This window comes from Petromyzon marinus, chromosome 18 (assembly GCF_048934315.1).
Source record: "Petromyzon marinus isolate PM22_M1 ecotype Great Lakes invasive population chromosome 18, UKy_Petmar_22M1.pri1.0, whole genome shotgun sequence".
In the NCBI taxonomy this organism is placed as follows: domain Eukaryota; kingdom Metazoa; phylum Chordata; class Hyperoartia; order Petromyzontiformes; family Petromyzontidae; genus Petromyzon; species Petromyzon marinus.
In genome coordinates this window covers 9708788-9730269 of record NC_133684.1, presented here as the reverse complement: position 1 = coordinate 9730269, position 21482 = coordinate 9708788, and the positions used below count along the sequence as shown (strand labels likewise).

At 43.4% G+C, this 21482-nt stretch overlaps 1 protein-coding gene across 3 annotated transcripts; it reads right to left on the bottom strand.

The window, feature by feature from the left end:
• Positions 1 to 1134: 1134 nt before the first annotated feature.
• Positions 1135 to 17307, bottom strand: SLC25A15 (solute carrier family 25 member 15). 3 transcript variants are annotated; one of them, XM_032956689.2, is made up of 9 exons: positions 17228 to 17296; positions 16728 to 16742; positions 11942 to 12006; positions 11210 to 11468; positions 9381 to 9524; positions 8612 to 8784; positions 6238 to 6396; positions 4811 to 4946; positions 1135 to 4344 (listed from the first exon to the last, which is right to left on the bottom strand). In XM_032956689.2, exons 3-8 carry the CDS (start codon positions 11994 to 11996, stop codon positions 4828 to 4830), a joined length of 909 nt encoding a protein of 302 aa, XP_032812580.1. In that variant the 5' UTR covers positions 11997 to 12006; positions 16728 to 16742; positions 17228 to 17296; the 3' UTR covers positions 1135 to 4344; positions 4811 to 4827. The 3 variants fall into 3 exon arrangements, with proteins under 3 accessions (XP_032812580.1, XP_032812579.1, XP_032812581.1); XM_032956688.2 differs by lacking the exon at positions 16728 to 16742 and having other exon boundaries at positions 17228 to 17307; XM_032956690.2 differs by lacking the exons at positions 16728 to 16742; positions 17228 to 17296 and adding an exon at positions 16516 to 16689.
• Between the last annotated feature and the right edge of the window lie 4175 nt (positions 17308 to 21482).

Below are 21482 nucleotides of genomic sequence, written 5' to 3'. Positions count from 1 at the left end.
TCCCTTCAACGTGACTTTACCGAAAGAACCAAGAATATGAATCACTGCAGTCACGAAAGCTTTAAATCAAAATTTACTGTACGGTAGTTAAGCAATTGATTACTGATTATCGTTTCCATTACTTGGCTCATCGAATATCGTTAATGTGAAAAATGTCTCTCTGTTCTCACCTGCGCTGTTGGACGGGGCTCGGTGATGTTTGGGGGGGGGGGTTCCCACCTTCAGGAGGGAGGTTTCTTAGGTGGTCGCCCCTTTTTAAAGCCCCCCCCCCCCCCCCAAGTAATTTCTAGAAGATTTTGTTTGATCACACACGTAATAAACTCAAGTCGAGATTGTGACGGAAGCAAGAACCACGCTTCAATGGCTAGACCCCGCCTGCAGTTGTAAGTGGAAGCATTGGGAGAAAATGCTTAAGCCTTGGTCTTTGGATGGGCTATGGCTCGGACACCACTACTCCACTTCGCAGAGTGGGGTACATGTTGAACATCTGGAGGAGCATATTTAAACCGATGGCCAAATATTTATCTTGGGATCAGAAACGTGAACGTTACGCGTTGTATAATGGTCAGGCTTGCAATAGCCGAAGGAAAATTGAGAATATGAACATGCACCTTTGTGCAATTTATAGATGCCAATTACTTTGCCTTGGATTAATTTAAAAACAAAACATTATTTTCCTTCTAGTGTTGGCACCAATCTCTGGTCAGGAAATATTGAGTTATCTGTTTGAACGCACCATTTTTAGGTGCGACCACGTAGGTTATTATATGCTGATGTAAATTACTGAACGCAGCGACTTCTCCTCTTCACATCCGTCCCTTCTGTTTTGCAGCGAGGTTTATGCATTTCTGTGTAACGTAAGGTGATGCAAAAACATGTGGGTTGTCTTTTGGCCCTCCGGTGTAGTATCAAGTTGTACCACGTATCGCTCCACGCGCAGGCAGCTTGACGAGAAACTGAATCCTGATGCACCAAGCGTGCGAGGTGAAACGTGATATATGCTCAACACGTGGCACAACCGGAAAAGATATCGAAGACTCGACAGCACAACGGCGAACACTTACGCTGTGGATTGTCGTTTCTAATTTCGCCTCCCCCGTTTCTTTATGTTTTTAATAGCATGAAATTACAGAGTAAAATATTGACGCTTTATTTTTTTAAATGAAACTTATTGTAATGTTAACTTTTATTAAGCATTCTTCAGATGTACTGCCTTAATTGGCAAATGTCTGTTCAAGCCCTTGGCATTTACATTGCATTCAACATAAGCGTGAATAAAAGTTTAACTATAAGTGCACAAAATAAACACAAGAGGTACGTATTTTCCATAAGTTCATTTTACAGTCTGATCGACGTTAAAGGCAAGTGTCCGACACATAAGAATTACAATATTATGGTGATCACGTGAACTGTGTAACTCAAACTAAAGTACCAACCAAAGACAGATTAAACTCTACACAAAGTGATTTTTTTTCTGGGTTCCAGAAGATAATCGCTTGAAAATAAGCGAGGCAATGTGTTTTTAGCAAAAATGGCAATTATCATATTCTGCCACTTGAATGATCACATACACTGTGTAAAATGTGTTATTCTAATGGATAAAAAAAATACATCCCAACACGGCTCAGTCAGATTTACTCCCTAGTCACGCATAATCAGGATACATTTTTCTAGGGAATAAACAATAGTTTGTAAAAGAACAATCAGAAATAATTACCACAGGGCTATCGTCTCAAGAGATTACTGCACATGTGCATCAATCAATCAACCGCGCATTACACCACAATAGGCACCAAATCACACAAAGGACAAAACCGCTCCCATTATAGGTGTGACTACTCACAACAGCTGTTAATTTCACTTTCCAGTGTTACAGAAAACGAGACAAGAGTCAAGGGACCGAACGACAGCGTTAAATCACAACATGCAAGCGCCAGCTTATATATCTTGCTCCCCAAGGCTTGTTACGGAGCAACAATAGGGCTCGTCGTTGCAAGGTTTTAGCTCTATAATACAAAAGCAAGGGATCGGGTGTTATGGGAAGGTGGCTTTGTGCGACTGGAGAATAATATCCTATGTTCAAGTATTCAGCGGGCACCTACTACGGATTTGAGCCGGGGTTTCGCACCCAGAATAAAATGCTTCTCACATGTACCCAGTTTGGTGAGCTCAATCCAGTGCACAATTACTTCACTGAAACCCCCAACACCGACAGTGGAATTTGGGGTCAATGTGACCACCACAGGAACTTCGTGACATGAATGGCATCTGAGAATTAAAAAAAATCTTCTGCAAATTTTCTGCAAGAAATGCCCTCCAGACGTGGGAAAGAAACCAATGAGCAGACCCCAGGGGAACGCTCAGTGATGGTTTGTGGTATACAACTTCTACACTAAACGCTCAATGATCATGAACAAGTTCAGAGCCAAAATGGTTGTTAAATGGGATTGAAGGATTAAATCACTCACTATTGATTATAATTTAAGTGACAACCCCATACACTGCAATTGTCAGTTGTGTGCTGCCGTTAAAAAAAATATATAGCATGTGCATCATCAGAAATAAGTGACAAGTGAGTCGACAAATCAATTACACCAGTTGGTGTTAAAGACAAGCTTGTCACTGAATTTCAAGTCAATTGAGACTGCTGGAGATGCTACTTATTAGGAGGCTGCTTAATTCAAGTGCAACATTACGGAACATGACACTTCTTCTTTCGCGTGGCTGACGTAGATGCAGAGCAACAACCACAATTTCACATTCACGTGGTCAAGCCAGATAACCGCGTCGTCAGCAGCAGCAGCAGCAGAGTGCATCACTGTAATGGCTCTTTCGTATTTGTGGACTGGGCATTGCATCGGTACATGTTGTATTGCACGAATGGAATATAACAGACATCGGCAAAGTACGGCCCCCGGGCCGTATACGGCCCGTTGGGCTTTTTAATCCGGCCTGCCGAACTTGTCCAAATATTATTATTATTAAATTAAATTTTCCCCTTCTCCTGTAATGCCCCCATTTCCCCATTAGATGGCGCACTTTGACCGGGAGTTACATGTTTTTGTATTGTTCATGTTCGTGCAATTTGTTAAATTGCCTTGCAAATAAATGCTTTGCTACCTGCTAAAGGCCAAATCCTTTCATGTAATGATTTTCACATGTCATTTATATTAGAATCCTCTGTCAAATTTTAGAACCCATTGTGGCCTGCGAGTCAAAAAATTTGCCCGCCCCTGGTATATAATTACTCTACTGAAAGGGTCAGTTTCAGTCCTTATTGACGTCTACGATTAGGCATTGCATGCTGACAAGTGCTCGTTAACATTAAAAACTGCACACTCATTGTATTTCCTGTGGCTGTTGAACATAGAGAAATTTGTATAAAGATGCGATGAATTGGTCACACATTATGATGTGCTGCAACTACATAACATAAACTAGAAAATAATCTTAATGTTTTAAAAATAACTTCCATCAACTCTCAATGGCTGGGTTTTGAAAGCACACAGTTTTGCAAGGTTATAAAGTTGAATAAATCATCAATAACGGCTTCGTTAATGTCTGACAATGTTGCAGAAAAGGATATTGCATTTCTTTTAGTGCAATTTACAATAACGCACCGCTGAACAAAATGGCAGAAGAGTAACCAACACGCAGGCGCACTGCACACACAGTTCTTTTTCTATTTGCACTCTATACAGATCAATATAAATGCCATTAACAGATATTGAGCTCTGGGGTGTGTTCATATCAAAAACATATCCGATCACATTGATACAAAATTGTCAGAAGAGCACACCACGCCCAAATTTGGCCCAATGTCAAGGCGAAGATACGCGCTTCTAAATAACACCATGCCTGCTGGAATTGGGGTCCACGAAAGTGGCCCGTCATTGTAAACGTCCTGTGATTTATATTTGCTTCATTGCTGTACTTTATTTGCTTTGCTTATCATTTTGGTAACGCAGGTTACGCTTGCAAAACGAGACTTATCCCCGGTCTCTTGAGTTCTCACCGGGGTTTAACATACTACACTCGAAGCGTTAGTAGCACCAACAGAGCTATGCCTCGCATAAGCATAGCTGCATCTTGGAACATCGCATCCATCTGTGGTTGCTTTATGAGGAGGAATCTAAAAGAGAGGAGGCATTAGGTAGAAACAAAAAAAGAAAAAAATAGCGATAAAACTGTGACGTCAAACAAAAGCACACAAGTGCTACAACAGATGCTTCCCGCACTGCCCGTGACCCAGTAACCATTCCGTGAGAGGTGTATTCGTCCATCAGTCCACGTCCAGTGTGCTCCACGCTTCCTCACTGCGGACTCCTCCGTTGTCGTGTAGACCTGAAAATATGGCAGGGAAGAGATCCTCAAATGTAACTGAAACGGTTCGATGGCAAAAAGATAAATGATCAACTATTTGCACGTTGAAAAAAGTCGCTGCAAATAATTACCGATCTAATGTTATATTATTCACACTGTGAAGAATCCAGATACAAAACAGCAACTTATAGACAAACTAACATTGCATAACCTAACAAACATAACTAAGGCCATGGCTGAAATAAACATCACCTTATTTTATTTTTAAAAAATAACTATAATAAAATCGACTGTCATTAGCCTCATAATTGTAATGTAAATAATTTAAGAAAAATCACGCGCAAAAAAATCTCGAATGCGCAGTGCCTTCTCATCACGCTGTGGACATTGAATGCAATTGTAGGTCACCCTTGAAGTGTTAAAATTCGAGGTCCGTTACAAAAACAATATGGAAACCAAAGCCAATTAAATATCCAGGATGGCTCACCTTCTCTTCTGCTGAGCCTACTGCACTCGGCGCATCAAGGACGACCTGGTTAACTCGTAGGCGAGGAACAGCGCAGCGTTAGCCGGGAAGGCTCGGATGATGGTCGGGGTGAACCCGGAATAGAGAGCCATTATGCCTGGTTGGGGGACATGGGGACGAGGGCGACAAACGCAGAACGAGTGTGTAGCCACAGTAAACGTCCAATTAGTAGTGGCCACCACACACCTACTTACTAATTGCCTGTGTGGTTTAAGGTCGACTCAGCCACTATTGAGCATCTGGTGCGATGTGTAAACATTGCCACATGGGAGACAAAGGTGGCCGGGCGTGGTGCTGGCCATCCACCCCCTCGTGTGCCGTCGTGGCCTTCACAGGTGCTCGCTAACAGAACTTGCTCCTACAGTCTGTTAAGGCTATACAGAGGATATTTGTCTTTGTAGTTGAGTAAGTTGATGTGAGCTGGTGTGTGGGCGAGTCATCCAGTGGGTTACAATTTAACAGATTTTATGACGTTGGTTAACATTTCAGAAAGAAGCACTCAAAACAGACGGGCCTACCCCTTATTGTCCATACACCTGATTGTAAGCGTCGGCAAATTCTGTCGAATGATTGAAGACATCCATTCAACTTGCCTTAAGGCTGTGCTTTGGCTATCAGACCTGCACATTGACTCATGAGCTGCTATCCTGGTTCTTCTAAGATGTCCTTTGAAGCAGCCATCCTGGGATTTCTGAGAGTCCTCGTGGAACATTAAAAGTCCTGATTTTGTCAGTTGCATAAAAATACACCGCTCAAAAAAACACATTTACATTTCGTTCTCTCCTCTGACTTTGGAATGTGTTATTCTTCCCTTTGTGTCTGAGATTATTTTGTACCCAAGAGGTGGCAACCTTCGAAGTGAGTGACTGGACGAACGACTGGAAAAGTGAGCAGGCTAATTGGTGGGTCATTGAATGGGTAGATAAACGAGTAAGTGGGTCAATAAAGGTGTGTGCAAATAAGCAGATGGGCGAGTGAGTGGGCAGTTACGCGTGTGGGTAAGTGCATAAGGTGAGGAGCGGTCGTGCAACGGTTAGTGCGCTGCACTATGAAGCCAGCGGACCAAGTTCGATTCCCACTCAAGGCCAAAATCAGTGACAATTAGCTGAATTGGTCCTGGGCCTCTCCTAGGTCGACCCAGCCTAAAATTAGTACCTGATGCAATGTGTACACATCACCACTGGGGAGACAAAGGCGGCTGGGCGTGGTACTGGCCACCCACTCCCTCGTATGTCGTGACGGCCTTCATAGGTGCTCACTCACAACATTTGCCCCAACAGTCCGTTGAGGCTATACGGGGGGGGGGGGGGGGGGGGGATATTCGTCTTTGTCTAAGGTAAGCAAGAGGCTAAGTGGCCGAGTGCGTTTTTGAGTAGATATTCAGGTACCATCAGTACGGATGATAGAGGCTGTAGCGGCGAGGAAACCAGGCTGGCGGCTCGACATGGACATGACTTGTATGCGGGACTTCACGCTGTCCAAGGGGTAAACGACCACCCACAGGAAAACGCCTGCCATCCCGCCACTCACCAGGAGTGGGAATGCGCCTGCGAGCCCAACAAGCCACCAGCACAAGCCAACAGCACGAGGACAAAGTGCCTTTGTTAAAATGCCAAAAACCAGCAAGCATGCACAATTGATGTTTTCGTTAACTCATGACTTGATCAAATTACTATTAAACGCCACCAGTTATGATTAATCGGTGGGGTTATTTACACTGTAAGGCTTCACAGATGGAGTGGGAACGAATTAATACATTGGAGTGGACATTAATACATTGTTATGCGATATATAGCCAAGAAAAATATTTTTGGTTGGCTGTAGCGACATATGCCTGAAATCATTTGACACGGAGGTGGCGTTGTTAGAGCACACAAAGAGGGGAGCTTTCAAGTACATGAGATGCCCACTTGCAGGTCAATGTTCCTGCAAAAGGTAGTACAGTAATTATTTTGTTTATACCATTATGTGGAGAGTTTCATTGTTTTACCCATGTATGTCCAACAGTTTCTTTCCAGGCAATATCCACTTTTCCCCCATACATGAAAACGCATTGGTAAAACATCCCCAATACACAACCATCCTGAACAGTCATCATAGAATTCAGATAAAATACTTTTTTCCTGGCCAGACATAGGGATCAATATGATTACTTGCTGTACTGCATACAGTCGGCAGATGGGTATCTTACATAGGATACATCTGTGGGCATTTCACCAACCTCACCTGCATCCGAGTGCATTACAGACGTTCAAGGCTACCACATCCACCAGGTATAACTGGATACATGACTGAAATTTTTCATTTTTAATCATCATTGCTGAGTACAGGCCCAAAGGCCTAGAACCGAAGTGTCCAGCAATAAAGAGCATCGATTCCTGCATAGAAATTCATAAAATTGTTTCTGTCCTATGCCGAAGGGAGATGAACAGAGTATGGATGACGTTCGTGGGGAAATTTATTGTGGTAGCAATGGTAAAAGTAACAATAAAAGCAACTGAATGATGGAATCAGAGCGACTGGAGTTAATCAGTGAGTGTAGGAGCTTTAATAATATGTCCTGCTTTAAAACTACATTCTATAAAGCCGTCTTTGGTAGACATTAGGACTCGACACCAGCTGTGACAGAAGAACTAATTGATCAGAGGTGCAGAAAGCTTTGGTACAAAAAAAAACAAGCTCTTTCAATGCCTGAATATCTATATTAGTGATGTAGCCATTCCATGAGAATATACGACTAAATTGTCATGGTTGCAACACAAGCAGCCATCATCAGGTACAGAAGAGCTAAATTATGAGAGAGGGGAGACAGATAACCTCAGATGTATACACAGACACCCAAGTAGGGGGAACTGACACAGACACAACAGGGGACACAGAGAGAGAAGCATACCAGACAAACAGGGTTTAGCAAAATTTTTGGAAACCATGTAAAGCAACACAGACGGTCGGTCAAAACACAATTAACGCATAGTCCGGTTGATCACGCTATTTCAAAAGATTGCTAAATTGCAAGTAAAGTATGAAACTCAAACTACAGGCCGCACACACACACACAGACAACCAAGTAGAGTGAGCCAGCACAGAGACAAGCACACAGTAAAGTTGCCTTAAATAGGCAGAGAAGGTAAGGCTGAGTGACAATGGGACAAAATTAGCATGAGGTATGCATTGTCACTCAGCCTTACCTTCTCTGCCTATTTAAGGCAACTTTACTGTGTGCTTATCTCTGTGCTGGCTCGCTCTACTTGGTTGTCTGTGTGTGTGTGTGCGGTCTGTAGTTTGAGTTTCATACTTTACCTGCAATTTAGCAATCTTTTGAAATAGCGTGATCAAACGGACTACGCGTTAATTGTGTTTTGACCGACCGTCTGTGTTGCTTTACATGGTTTCCAAAAATTTTGCTAAACTGTTTGTCTGGTATGCTTCTCTCTCTGTGTCCCCTGTTGTAACTGTGTCAGTTCCCCCTACTTGGGTGTCTGTATATACATCCGAGATTATGTGTCTCCCCTCTCTCATAATTTAGCTCTTCTGTACCTGATGATGGCTGCTTGTGTTGCAACCGAAACGTCGTACGCTATTATGTTATTTTGTTATTTCTTATTTATACGTGACTTTACCGAAAAAAACAAAGAGTAATCCCTGCAGTCACGAAAGCTTCAAATCAAGTCTAAATTGTCATGGTTAAGCAGACCAATGTATCCGCTGAGAAAATGAACGGAGGGCACTAAGAACACACCAGCGACCCCGGTACATGCATACCCAGGTCGTCTTTGGTCTTGCCGGGTGGCGTGAAAAGTGTCTTGCACACCTCGTTGCCCCAGAAGAAGCAGAAGTAGCCCGGCATGTCGCGCATCCACGTGCTGCTGAGCCCATTATAAAGCCCCAAGAGGCCGTCGACACGGAGAACATTCCTCGTCACCGCCACGGCCGTACTGCACGAAACACACGGGGAGGGGGGCGCAGGGGTGGGGTGGTAGTCAATGTCATCATCACCTTCGTCACGATCATCGCCACGCTGGTGTTTGCCGTTTTGCTGCACAGCTCTCGGGTGTGTTCTGTAGCGCTCTGAAGCACTATGTTTTTTTTCGACGTGTCGCTGGGGTTGCTGGGAGAGGCATAAATTAACTTGCTGAAGGAACTGTCAACAAGTGGGGTGAAACTTTGGACACTCCGTGCTGAACGGCAGGCGATAAAACAAGACGGCAAATCGTAGGGCCATCATCATTATTGCCAGTTTTATTAAGTTGGTGCCTTTTGCACGCAAGCCTCAACATGTTGCATGCCAAAACATCCCGAATAATGGCTCGGCAGTGTAACGTTGCGGTTTTTATTAATAATTAAATACTTTTGAATATATTTACTTGGATGCATGCTATTGTCATTCATAATGTGTGTTGATGAAGGTCAAAATAATGGAACAATAGTTGGTATCTTTTGGATCGACTAGTCCCTTGCCATAGGGGCTAGTTCGGCAAGGCCACAGCGCCGCTCGGCTGCACGGTGGAAAAGAGACACCACAGGCGCCTACCAATCGGCCATGGTGAACACGGTCTTGCCGGCTGCGTGCATTTCCCGCATGGCCTGCATGCGGCACTTGACGAGCTCCAAGGGGCAGATGACGATCGCCGTGAACCCGGCCGCGAGGGAACCGGCTGTGGCCATCTGCATGTTACTGTGCGGAGCACGTGCAATAAAACCAAGAGGTTAATATATTACACTGTGTCTCATCCATCATCATCGTCGTCGTCGTCTTTATCACTGGCAGACTTGGCAGCATGTAAAGGTAGACACTTGATATTTGCGTGAAAGTACATGGACAGCCCTTTTGTCTAACCGCTGCTGGATGAGGGCCTCCCGATACCGTGTGGGTTGTGGTGGTGTTTGACCATATTTCACCACGCTAGTCAATGTGGGTTGGAGAAGTTGGGAGCTTGGTAAAGAAGAACAATTTACTTCGCTGAACTGAAGGGAACGTAACCTCGCAGCAGCCTGCAACAGCTGCTTTGTGCATGCTGGTCGCCCATCCAAGCACTATCGAGGCTCAACCCTTTTCAGCTTCTGAGGTTCCACGAAGTTTGGCGCAATCCGTTTCAACATATTCCACGTACAATATACTCACTTGCACTTTGGGCGGTGCTAGTGAGAGCACTTCTCTCATGTTTAGAAACCACATGAACATGCTGAAACAGCACACAATGGTCTGTACAAGTGGGCCAGGAGCCCACTTGCTGTACTGCAATCATCTGGCCACCGCAGGGCTCAACAGGAATGGCATTCTCACAAATATACTGTATATAATACATCAACTCGATGTGCTATGAATAAAGGCCATTGTCCGAATGTCACCTATTACATATTCCTTATTTTAAGGCCACGCTGCTATTTACAAATGTGACGAGTCTAATCTTAAATTTGCGTGTGAACTATTGGCAATGCAGCATCGTCAGATTACTTGCCAAGAAAGCGCTGCATAACAGGCATGCGCCACCATGCCAGGCATAATAAGAGACCTATGCAGGGACTGGCCCTGACCATAAAAATGTGACCACAACGGACAAAGACCACCACTCATTTAAGCATGGAGACACTGACTTTCTTAATACATGGATGCTACCATTTTTGCTATACTTTGTTTATATATAATCTTACAGGCCATGTATAGTAAAAGTATATCACCAAAGACACAACGTATTCCCGCACTCTGTTGGGGCAAGTGCTGTGTTGCGAAGCACTGATAAAGGCCGACAAGGTGCACAAGTCTAGATTTAAAGCTTTCGTGACTGCTAGGATCCATACTCTTTGGTTCTATTGGGTAAAGTCACGTAGGTGAAAATAAAATAACAAAAAATAATGACGTTTCGGCCACAACACAAGCGGCCTTCATCAGCTTAAAGGTCGTGATCTAAGCGTGGCTTCTTCCACTCCAGCGCTGTCCTCCAGACAGTCTCGTCCCTTCACCTGATGAAGGCCGCTTGTGTTGTGGCCGAAACGTCGTGATTTTTTGTTATTTTATTTTCACCTACGTGACTTTACCCAATAGAACCAAAGAGTAAGGTGCACAAGGATATGGTGTGGCCAGCACCACACCTGATCACCTTCGTCTCCCCAGCGTTAACACACTGCACTAGGTACTCATGCAGGTTCAAGTTGCCCCCTTAAGAGGCCAAAAACCAGTTTGGATAATACTCGCGCCACTATTATTTGTGGCTGGAAATTGAACCCAGTTCGCCAGGTTCAATGGGCAGTGCGCTATCCACAGTACCGCTGCTCCTCGACCACACACAAAAGATCCCCGATATAGCCTTAAGAGACTGTTGGGAGAAGTGCTGTTAGCGAGCACCTATGCAGGCCTCTTACCTGAGTCGACTGCCCTCCTGGAGGTGAGAAAGCCTTGCCACTAGGCGCTGGCAGAAGCCATAGCAGAGGAAAAGCATGGCATTCTCGCCGATGTTGGCGATGAGAGCGGGGAAGCTGCCACGGTAGAGGCCCCACATGCCCTCGGCGCGGTACGTCTGGCCCAGGCAGCTCACAAAGCCATTGTACAGCTTGGGAAAGGTCTGCATTTTCACCTTGGCCGTGTCAAATGGCTGCCCGCTGTAGACGCAGGCTATGCCACCTGCGGCCACACGACAGATTCATAACAAGTAACATGTCGGCACAAAGCGTATTGCGCCCGCTTTCACGGTGACGACTGGAACGATTGCTCTCGCATTAACTACAGTTAACTTTTCTACGAATATGGCCCTAAATTAATGATCAGCACCCAATGTAGTTAAACTCTGAAGAAAAATGTATCTAGCACAGAAGGTGGGTAAAACCAAATATCATGAAAATTAGAACTTAAACTAAAACTAACTTTTAAAAAAATTATATAGGAGAAATGTAATAAAACATTAAAATCTTATACAACATGGCTTCACACCCTTAAAGCACCTGCTGCACCAACCTTTCAACTGAAGGTGAGGTTTCAGTGGCACTTAAGGAATGATGTTTAATATTTGAATTGTAAGTCTGAGCAGAACTTTACAGTTGGTTAGTCGATACCTACAGACAAAAGTAACAGCATGCTGGCCGTGCAGGAGAACTGACCTGCCGTGCCCGCACTGGTGTCAATTAACGCCTGGATCAGAGGGTGAATCCCCATGGTTGCAGATCTGTGGGTGCAACAGGAAATGAATTGTCACTTATGACGCTGATGGTGCCCAGTCTCAAGTCCTGGGAGAAGCAGTGAGGACACGGAAGTAAGTTGAAAACATTGCTTGATGTGACTGTCAAAAGTGAAAGGTCCAGTCCTTGAATCAGCTGCTCACGCCAGTGCTGGCAGAACGGCCTCCACATGGAGGGGGGCTCTCTCTGGGTATTTGGCCTATCCTTCCACACTGGACATGCATCTGAGAATGGGCAGAACTAACGACACTTTACCCCACCACACGCGACCTGCCAATTGAATAACTGCAGCGTACCCTTTCACATTGCTGGATGGACAGGGGTGGAGAGATTGTTTCAATTGCTGCACCGGTTGATTGAAATGGGGACCTCTGGATAAGAAGTTCAGTGTGCTACCCATTACCCCATGGCAGCATCCAACAAGCACCTCCGATTAGCACAGTTGGCTATGTACTGTGTGAAAGGAGTTCAACCGCATACATGAATGCGAGTAAAAAAAATCATAAGTGCAGTGCCTACAATTTACATACTGCAATAAAGAATTGTAATGAAACATAATAGTGTTACACGATTGGAGAATCCTTCAGCAGCCGAATTGCTGGTTCATGAATGTTTAAAGTAGGTCCCTCTTCTTTGGTCCTCCTTGTGTCCACCCCCACAAACTCCTGATGGTCCAAAATGCTGCTGCCCCTATTTCTCACGTGACCAAATCGCACCCAACATTTTTCCTTTCACTGAATCCCCATCCATCCTTGCATTGCCTATACATAAAGTATAAACCTTGGTCATTAAAATCATCCACAACCCTGCCTGTCCCCTAAGTCACTATATGTGTTTTTTAATATATATAATTAAAATGAACTTAGGAAGTGTAATAATGAGTTGTTGAATTCTGAATGACGTTGCAAGTACATCTGTGCCACGTTGGTTTCTGTCCGGCAGTCATAGATATGTTAGCTGAAAGCCTGCAACCCACTCTGCAGCAACACATACGCTGTTAAGAACTGCTTCATTGGTTCAGCCGGAGATGGTAGAAATACGCAGAAGGCTGTTGTCCCATTCAGCAGAGGTCAGCTCTTTTATAACAAGAGCACATGAGCCCCACCGAAAAGACCTGTAATAATTCCACTGAAGAAATATCTTGCAAGAGTGTTGAGTCTAGTTAAAGACTGTTAATACACTTACGTTTTTTGTGGGCAAAAATGATAAAAAGCCGATTACAGTACCGGTTTGCCACAATTATCAAGAAATATGATGTGAAAGGCTGCAAAGTTAGGCTCAGGATGAATATGAGCAAAACAAAGTTGACACGACAAAGTTCACAAAACAACTAGCAATACCGATCAATGTATTATTAATTGCTGAATTAAACATTTATTTCGATTTAAAGCTTTCGTGACTGCAAGGATTCATCTTCTTGGTTCTTTCGGTAAAGTCACGTAGAATGAGAATAAAAGTAGAAGAAGGCTACTTGTGTTGTGGCCGAAACGTCATGAGAATTTTATTGTCTTATTTTATTTTATTGTTTTATTCTCATTCTACGTGACTTTACCGAAAGAACCAAGAAGGTTAAACATTTATTTCAAGATTTGCTTTGAGGGATGCAGCGTTTCCCTGAATGTGCATCTGCTGTTCTTTTCTCCGCTTGCGCAATAATCAGAATTTGAACTTGCACAACCTTTGACCTTGTGAAAGTGAGCTTTAGTGATCTATTAGCGGTCCCTATAAATGGGAGCTTGCTTCGCAGTATGTTGGCTCTGGGACACAAAATGTTTGCAGCAAACAGGAATATTTCATTTGTGCGGTAGTTTATGGATTCTTGAATAAAGGACGTGGCCGTATCAAAAACTGAAGTACATTTACAAAAACAATTTAAACGAGACAACTGGTGTAAAAGGCAAAAAAAACCGTGTTGCTCTAAGCCTAAGGTATTATGTAACCGTAGGCGGTACATTATGTACTGCACCGAGTAATTTTGAGGGGAGCTTCTGATTTAGTCCAGACTGACAGACGCGTGAAGTTTTCCATTGCTAATTTGGAATACTAAATAACACAGCACAAACGCCATCTGCATTAAAATACACTCGCAATATATTAATTTACCACTCGTGCATCAACTTTGACCAAATTTGCTAGATACTTCAAATGGTGCATCTCCATATAAAATTTATTCATTGTGAGATTTAAATGGGACACTGTAATTCAACTTTAAAGTGTTGGACGCATCAAGTCTGTAAATAGTGTCAACATATGTAAGCAAGCTTTGACCTTGCAGCCAATGCCATCTGACACCAAACCCTATTGTACATCCCAGACACATCCGCCACCGACACACCCGGTTCAGCATCTGTGACAGATGGTCCCTTGGGGGTGTGATTGCAATATTGTACCAGTGGTAAAATGAACTCGAATGATGCGTCCAATGTGCATTACCTATCCTGCACTGTAACAATTATTAATGATGAATTGCCCTTGAGATGAGAAAGCCTCGCCGATTCTCAAAACGTGTTTCGTGTTATTTTTGCGATGAGGGTTCGGATGGTTTTGGCCAATTCAATTTGGGTGTTTGGCAAATTTGAGAGAACCTGAGAACCCGTCACATGTATATGGGGTTAATACTCTAAAATCCACGTAGATGCGACAATCCACCGGTCTATTTCCATCTCCTGGCCAACTTGCAGTCCAAGGTTACAACACATGTTAAGATGTTAAAACATAAAAAAGGGTGAGAAAAAAAACCCTATAATTTTTTAAAAACTTTGTTACTGAAAAAAAAGTCCCATTTTGTAACAACACCCAAATATATTTATACGGACACATATAAGCACACGTGGCGTAAAAAGACAAGGGGGGATGGGTGGGTGGGTGCCTTGCCTGTGAGATTTGAAAGTTCACAGAGCATTGATTCAAGCGAGGCTGCCCTTAGGCTGCTGATGAGACACCACGTGGCCAAACCCGTCCCAGAGTTTGCTCCTCATGAATCCACGCTGCTGAAATCATTCACTCGGCCCCGTAGAAGGCCGTGGTGCGGCTGATCGATTGCGTCGCAAATAACTTTGATAATTACTTGTACAGAAGGTGTTCTCGTATTTTGGTGGGGACAGTCTCTTGCACCTCCAACGTACCATCCATCATACCTGTCAACCCATTATCAGTGCTGCCCTACTTTAACACAGACCAATGCAGACCTTATTGGTCACCCCGTGCCAATTATAAATGTCAACGCTCATCCTACAAAGTCCCATCACAAGGGAGAAACGCAAACAAATAGACAAATTAATGTTTTTTGCCCGCTGTACGCCGTATGGGACCCCCTGAAAACTCGATTTCCCTGTACAAGATTACGGGGTTTAAACCGTGTGGGGGTCGGCGGCTGTGATACATTAATCCCCCACGAACACTGCCCAAAAGAAGCGTGGCCAGATGCATGCCTTGTGGAATTCAACTTAACGGAGACTTAAGGATAGGAGCGTAAACGAATGACCCCAAGACGGACGTTCTCTGCAAGCCATCTGGCTACCATGAGAGATTCGTTCATGAGGCCATCCACATATACAAACACAGAGAGACAATTTCAACCGAGAAGATGGATTCTGGCTTAGCAATCATTGGAAGGATTCGATAAACCATTTCGGGTCTTAATTGATTGTTCACGCTTACGGCTACCATGAGAGATTCGTTCATGAGGCCATCCACATATACAAACACAGAGAGACAATTTCAACCGAGAAGATGGATTCTGGCTTAGCAATCATTGGAAGGATTCGATAAACCATTTCGGGTCTTAATTGATTGTTCACGCTTACGGTGGCTTCCCCCCCCCCTCCTGTTTTCCGAACATAGATGGACTCGTCCATCTGAACAAACTGTCAAATCGCTCTCCGTGGTGCTAACGTTAAGGAAAAAAAAACACCGCCACTTTTTTTCAAATGTTCTTGCTGTGGTTTTCACACCTGATGATGATTGCTTCTTGCGTTGCAGTCGAAACGTCGCGAGGATTTTATTGTTTTATTTTTTATTATTATATTGTTTCCCTTCTACGTGGTGACTTTACCGAAAGAACCAAGAATATGAATCTCTGCAGTCACGAGAAAGCTTTAAATAAACAAAATAGAATGCCACTTCCCCCCCTGTTAATAGCAGCGAAGGGCGATCGAAGTTGGCCTGGCGTGGCCATCATCTAGCAGTGGATAGATCACGGCCGACGACGACGATGATGACGACCCATCTACACGAGGGTATACGAGGAGACATCCACTGTCGTAACGAGGACATACGTACGCTAACCCCCCTACAGATACAGCGTGAAGGGGAGCAAGTAGTAAGTCATAATCCCATACAGTACCGCACTGTACAGGGGCGATCCATTCACAGATACCGCACTAAAAACAACGCGAATTAACATCGAGGGGGTAGAGAGGAAAAAAAACGACACTTTAATCCGGAGCATCTGACCGCACGTCTCCCAGCCATCCCTCGAAATCACGTTATCAAACCTCGTAACACTCTCCCCCTTGTAAGATGAGGAGGGCCCCCTTGCTTGCACAGCACGGCGATTCACTCAGCCGTCGTTGAGAAGACGGTCACTGTCTATGGGGTGGGGTGTCTACAAATGGATCTATCTTTATCATGGGTATTGGGGTGATGGTGGTGGTGGTGATGTCCCCCCCACCACCCCTGTGTGTGTGTACACAAGGGCATTGATTACCTTTGGTAGAATATTCTTCCGATGGAGGTAGGCGGAAACAAAACAAAAAAACACAAATAAAAAATAAGAGCAACGCCTAACACTGAAGTCTAACGCCGCGACGCTGGCTCCCAAACCCCGGCTCCTCTCTTCAACACTGAACCCTGTGCCACGCTCGATCCGCTCTTTGTACCCTCCCCTCGCTTCACACGATCCACACGATCCACACCGTCGTCTCTCTCTGATCGCGATCGCGCCCTGTCCGTATCGTCAGTCTCGCTCCACAGCTGCGACTACAGTCGCCTCCTCGCGGCATCGCTCTTTTAAACAACAACACCACCACCACCACACACGTGTGGCGAGCACTGTACCATGGGCCACTCGCTAACTTGACGCAAGTCGCTGGCCTTTACAACAACAACTACAACAACAACGCTCAATCGTACGGTGGTCAATGACGGAATGCTTCCCGATAACTTGTCCTGCCCCTCGCCTCTTCGCCGTCGACTTTATTCACTTACCCACCCACCCTGATGCACGTGGCCCCGTGCTCGCCGGGGTAGCGGTGGCCAGAGGGCTGGGGTAACGTCAAGCAACGTGATTGGTGAACCCCCCCACCACCCTGCCCCCCCCCACCACCCTGCCCCCCCCCAGGGGAAGCAGCTCACGTTGCTGGCATGTTGATGCCTCGGTGGGGCTGCGGGGTTGGTAGAACTAGAGAGTTAATAATTAACATTGAGTTCTGCTTGAGAAGCCCTCGACATTTTGGTCATTTAACTCGTTGAACGTATTGTCAGCATGCGCGGCAAGTTGTGGAGTTATTGAATTTGAAAGGCCCCCACAAAGACTCTCAACAATGTGTGGCTTATCTCGTCCATGGGTCCAGTCCAAAAAAAAAATATTTTACTTGTTCGTATACCGCATGAGATGTCTAAAACAATCGGACAAACTCATTTAAATTGCCAAAAAAAACTTTATTTAATCAGTATGTTATCACATAAGCCACTTTTAAAAGTAATGCAGAAACTGGTATCAGGAATTGTGTGCCACCTCCATTGGTACCCAATTCTGCTCTGGAATCTGGGACCCATTGGTTATTCGGGGGAGGTGGTCGGTTAAACAAATAAAAATGCCGTAAGTGATACTCTCCTTTGAATTGAAATGTAATTCAACGTGAGCGAAGTTAACGTGTAACTTAAAGAAATGTTATACAACTGGCCTGATGGTTGAGGGAGCGCACTGCGTTTGGGAGCCGGTGACCTGATGTTGATTCCCAACCACTGTGGTGAAATCTGAACCCGACCTCGGCTCCACTTTAATTCACCAGCCCGCACTGCCCAACGTGGTGAAGTATGGTCAAACACAATCCTTTTGGCCTACAGCGGCGTCCCAACACAAAATCACCACTGGTGTATTTTCCTGCTCAGCCTTTCTGCCCTGTCTGAAGAACCACGGTGGATCTATGTTTTTCTGTAAAAAGTTATTGGGGGGGGGACAAAACGTGCTTCGAACATCTGACAATTCTGAACTGATCAAGGTCCTATTATCCAAGGAAAGACACTTATAAAACTACTTTTTAATCAACGCAATCAAACTCGTAAATGCTAGTGGTGAACAGAGCTAAAAGAAGCCGATGATCGGGATAGCCAACCTTGATGAGACGCCCTCTACAGGGAAAAATGGAGATTGCGTTTGTATTTCTACAGAGATTAACAAAATAACCAGAGGTGCTAAAATGTTGACTGTGCAAGTGAAAGAACAGAAACACATTTCTTAATGAAGTCTCATATAAACAGATTAAACTGTATCCCACAGATAAATTAAGTGGAAAGCATGAGATGTAAACAGGTCCCTGCAGGGTGGGCTGGTAGGAACATTGGAATTTTTACACCCAACAGCACGAGATTTCACTTCGTTAAAGTATTGAAAGGGGACGGACGGACACATTAATCTATCGCAGGCTGGTACACTCAGTTTACAACTTCGTTCCTACCAGTATAAACACTTTGATAAATTGCCCAACAGTATATTAAATGAGGAAACCGTGATTCTATTCGTATGTTCAATCTAAATTTATATTTGTTGTAAAGAACCCATGTAATTTCATTTGTGAAAACGCCATTTACCTTTAATGCAGAAGAATAATTCACACGCTTACACTAATATTAATTAAAAACTGTAGACTGAACGTATGAACCAATTCTTATTAAATCCCCAAATTAGCAGCAAGATACATTCATATAAACTAATCATCAGAAATGTTACATGTCCTGAACAAGCATTTTTAACATTTTTCTTTAAGAAAAGTGGGCTTGGGTAGGACATCATTCCTACGCAAGAAGGGATGATGGATGGCCAGTGGTCAAAACTAACGTCAGTGCCAGTCAAAGGTGCTCTCTAGATTGTTAGATCGCAGGACTATGAGATGACAACGGTACGGGGAGGCCTTCAGACATCAGTGTATATGTTATTGCTGATGATATAAAGTTTTTAAAAAAACGTATTTCATATGAGGGAGGTGTCTTGTGCAGGCATTGGTGATGGGTCTGAGACAATGAGCTCACTATGCCAGAAAGCCTAATTTCAGCATGAGTGGCTACTTAAATTCTTATCCAAAACCTAGCACACCAGCAGCCCCAGCTCAGTGATCGGACGTGGTTTTACCCCCCAGAGCCTCATATTCAACAAGCAAATGGCATTAACGTGCTTAAGTTGACATCCCCTTTGCCATAGCATGGACCACCTTATGGAGCATTCTTGCTGCAGCACAAGCCAAATAGCTATTGCATTTTCCAAGTTTTCAAATTGCCAAGGATCAACAGGTCATAACGGGGTAGCAATTAAAGGCATAATCTAAGTGGAGGTGAAAGAGCCTGTGATACCCTTTCCAAGAAACACTGCATTTCTTGTAATTGTTTGCATAATAATCACATCCAAATTCGTCCGATTTTTAAACTACTGAATTGAACAAAATAATTATATGGTTCTTTCGGAAAAGTCACGTAGATAGAAAAAATAACAATACAATAAAATAAATTAAGTGAATAAAAATATCACGACGTTTCGATCGCAATACAATTGGTCGTCATCAGTAACATGAAAGAACCATAGAATATGCATTCCTGCAGTCACGAAAGTTCTAAGTCAAAATTTAACAAAATAATTAAAAACTAAAAGGCATGACTATTCACCTTTGCTTGTCAAGAGTAATAGCGTAAAAAAACCACTGTGCTGAATCAGCAGGATTTTGCTTGGACAGGCTGACATTGGGTAATGATTAGTACTGAAATAATTGTAGTGGAAGTGTTGTTCAAGCACATGACCTTATCTCACCAGCTACAGCATGTGGCAAAGCCAACAGGCTAATCTTCCTGCACGAACACAATCCAGATAATTCTGAAGGATGTGGTCATGGGGCAATATACTCACTATGATCACGGTTTGAGTTAGATTAATACGTAGGTTATACGCAGAGTTTTACAACATTCAATTTTAACATTTATACTCCCTCAAAAGGAAATTACAAAATGTTACTTTGGCATTTTTGTATGGCATGTGAAGTATGGTGATCAAAGCAATAGCCTATTAGCATAGGCATGTACAAATAACGACAATTTATTATGATACCCATAACATATACAATGTTGCTCATGGGTTTTTCCCCTTTTTTCTGGCAACAAAACAGGTGTTAAGATGTTAAAACACCAAACTGAAACCTTTTACAAGAAATCATGTCTACATTAACCACAATGCTTGTGGTCAGAATGCAAACAAAAAAACATACTCTGATAATATATGCATTGTCTTTGAAACTGATTGGTCCACACCAGAGACAGCTTTCTTTTGAGCCGCGTCTCAAACGGTGTTAGACCAGAGGATGCCAAATCTTGTATAAGAATAATGTCTGATTCACATATACTAAACGGCTACTATATATTAGTTAACTTTTACATGGCAATTTAAAACTGTTTCATCAGAAAACAATGAATTCAATATTAATTATTATCAGGCCCCATGGTGTGAAGTGCAATCTCCAACCCTTAACCACTCTATGTTCTATGAAGAAGGGCCATTGCTCGAAACGTCGCCTCTTGTCTACCTTTTCTTTTAAGGCCACAGTGCTATTGATATGTGTGTTGAGTTGTTCATATATACAAACGGTGATTGTTTCAGTGAAAGCCTAGCAAGTTCATGGAGATGTTGTGACCAATACAAGTCCTACATGCACATGGAGTTGTAGAATCTAATTGCAGGGGGTTTTGATGAAGGTTACACACACTTATTGCCCCTCATTTAGAGCTTTGTTTAAATTGGACTTTCAGGTTAACAAACAAGTAACAGTTCATAATGATGGAATGTTAGTGTATGGCTATATATATGAAATCTGCAGTATGTGTGTTCTATTCACGTTTTAAATTACTATTTTAATATAATTTTAAATGTGTTTTACGTTTGATATATTTTTACAATTTAGTGAGGTCCGTTATATTTTATAAATAGTCATCATTGCTATTTCAATTTAAACAACCCTGATATTTATATATGTAATGCATGCATGCCAGTTGATAAACTGGATATGTATGTATGCCATTGTGTCTATCATCATTAGCCGTAACATATTTTGTACGGCCCGTTATTCATCCGCACTAACAAGTGAGGTGAAGTATGGTCAAACGATCAAACATATTATGCTATCTAAACCAGAGGTATACCTTCACCGAGGATGTGTATTATATCCGGAATCTGGCGAAACATCAATTGAAAACCTCATCAATA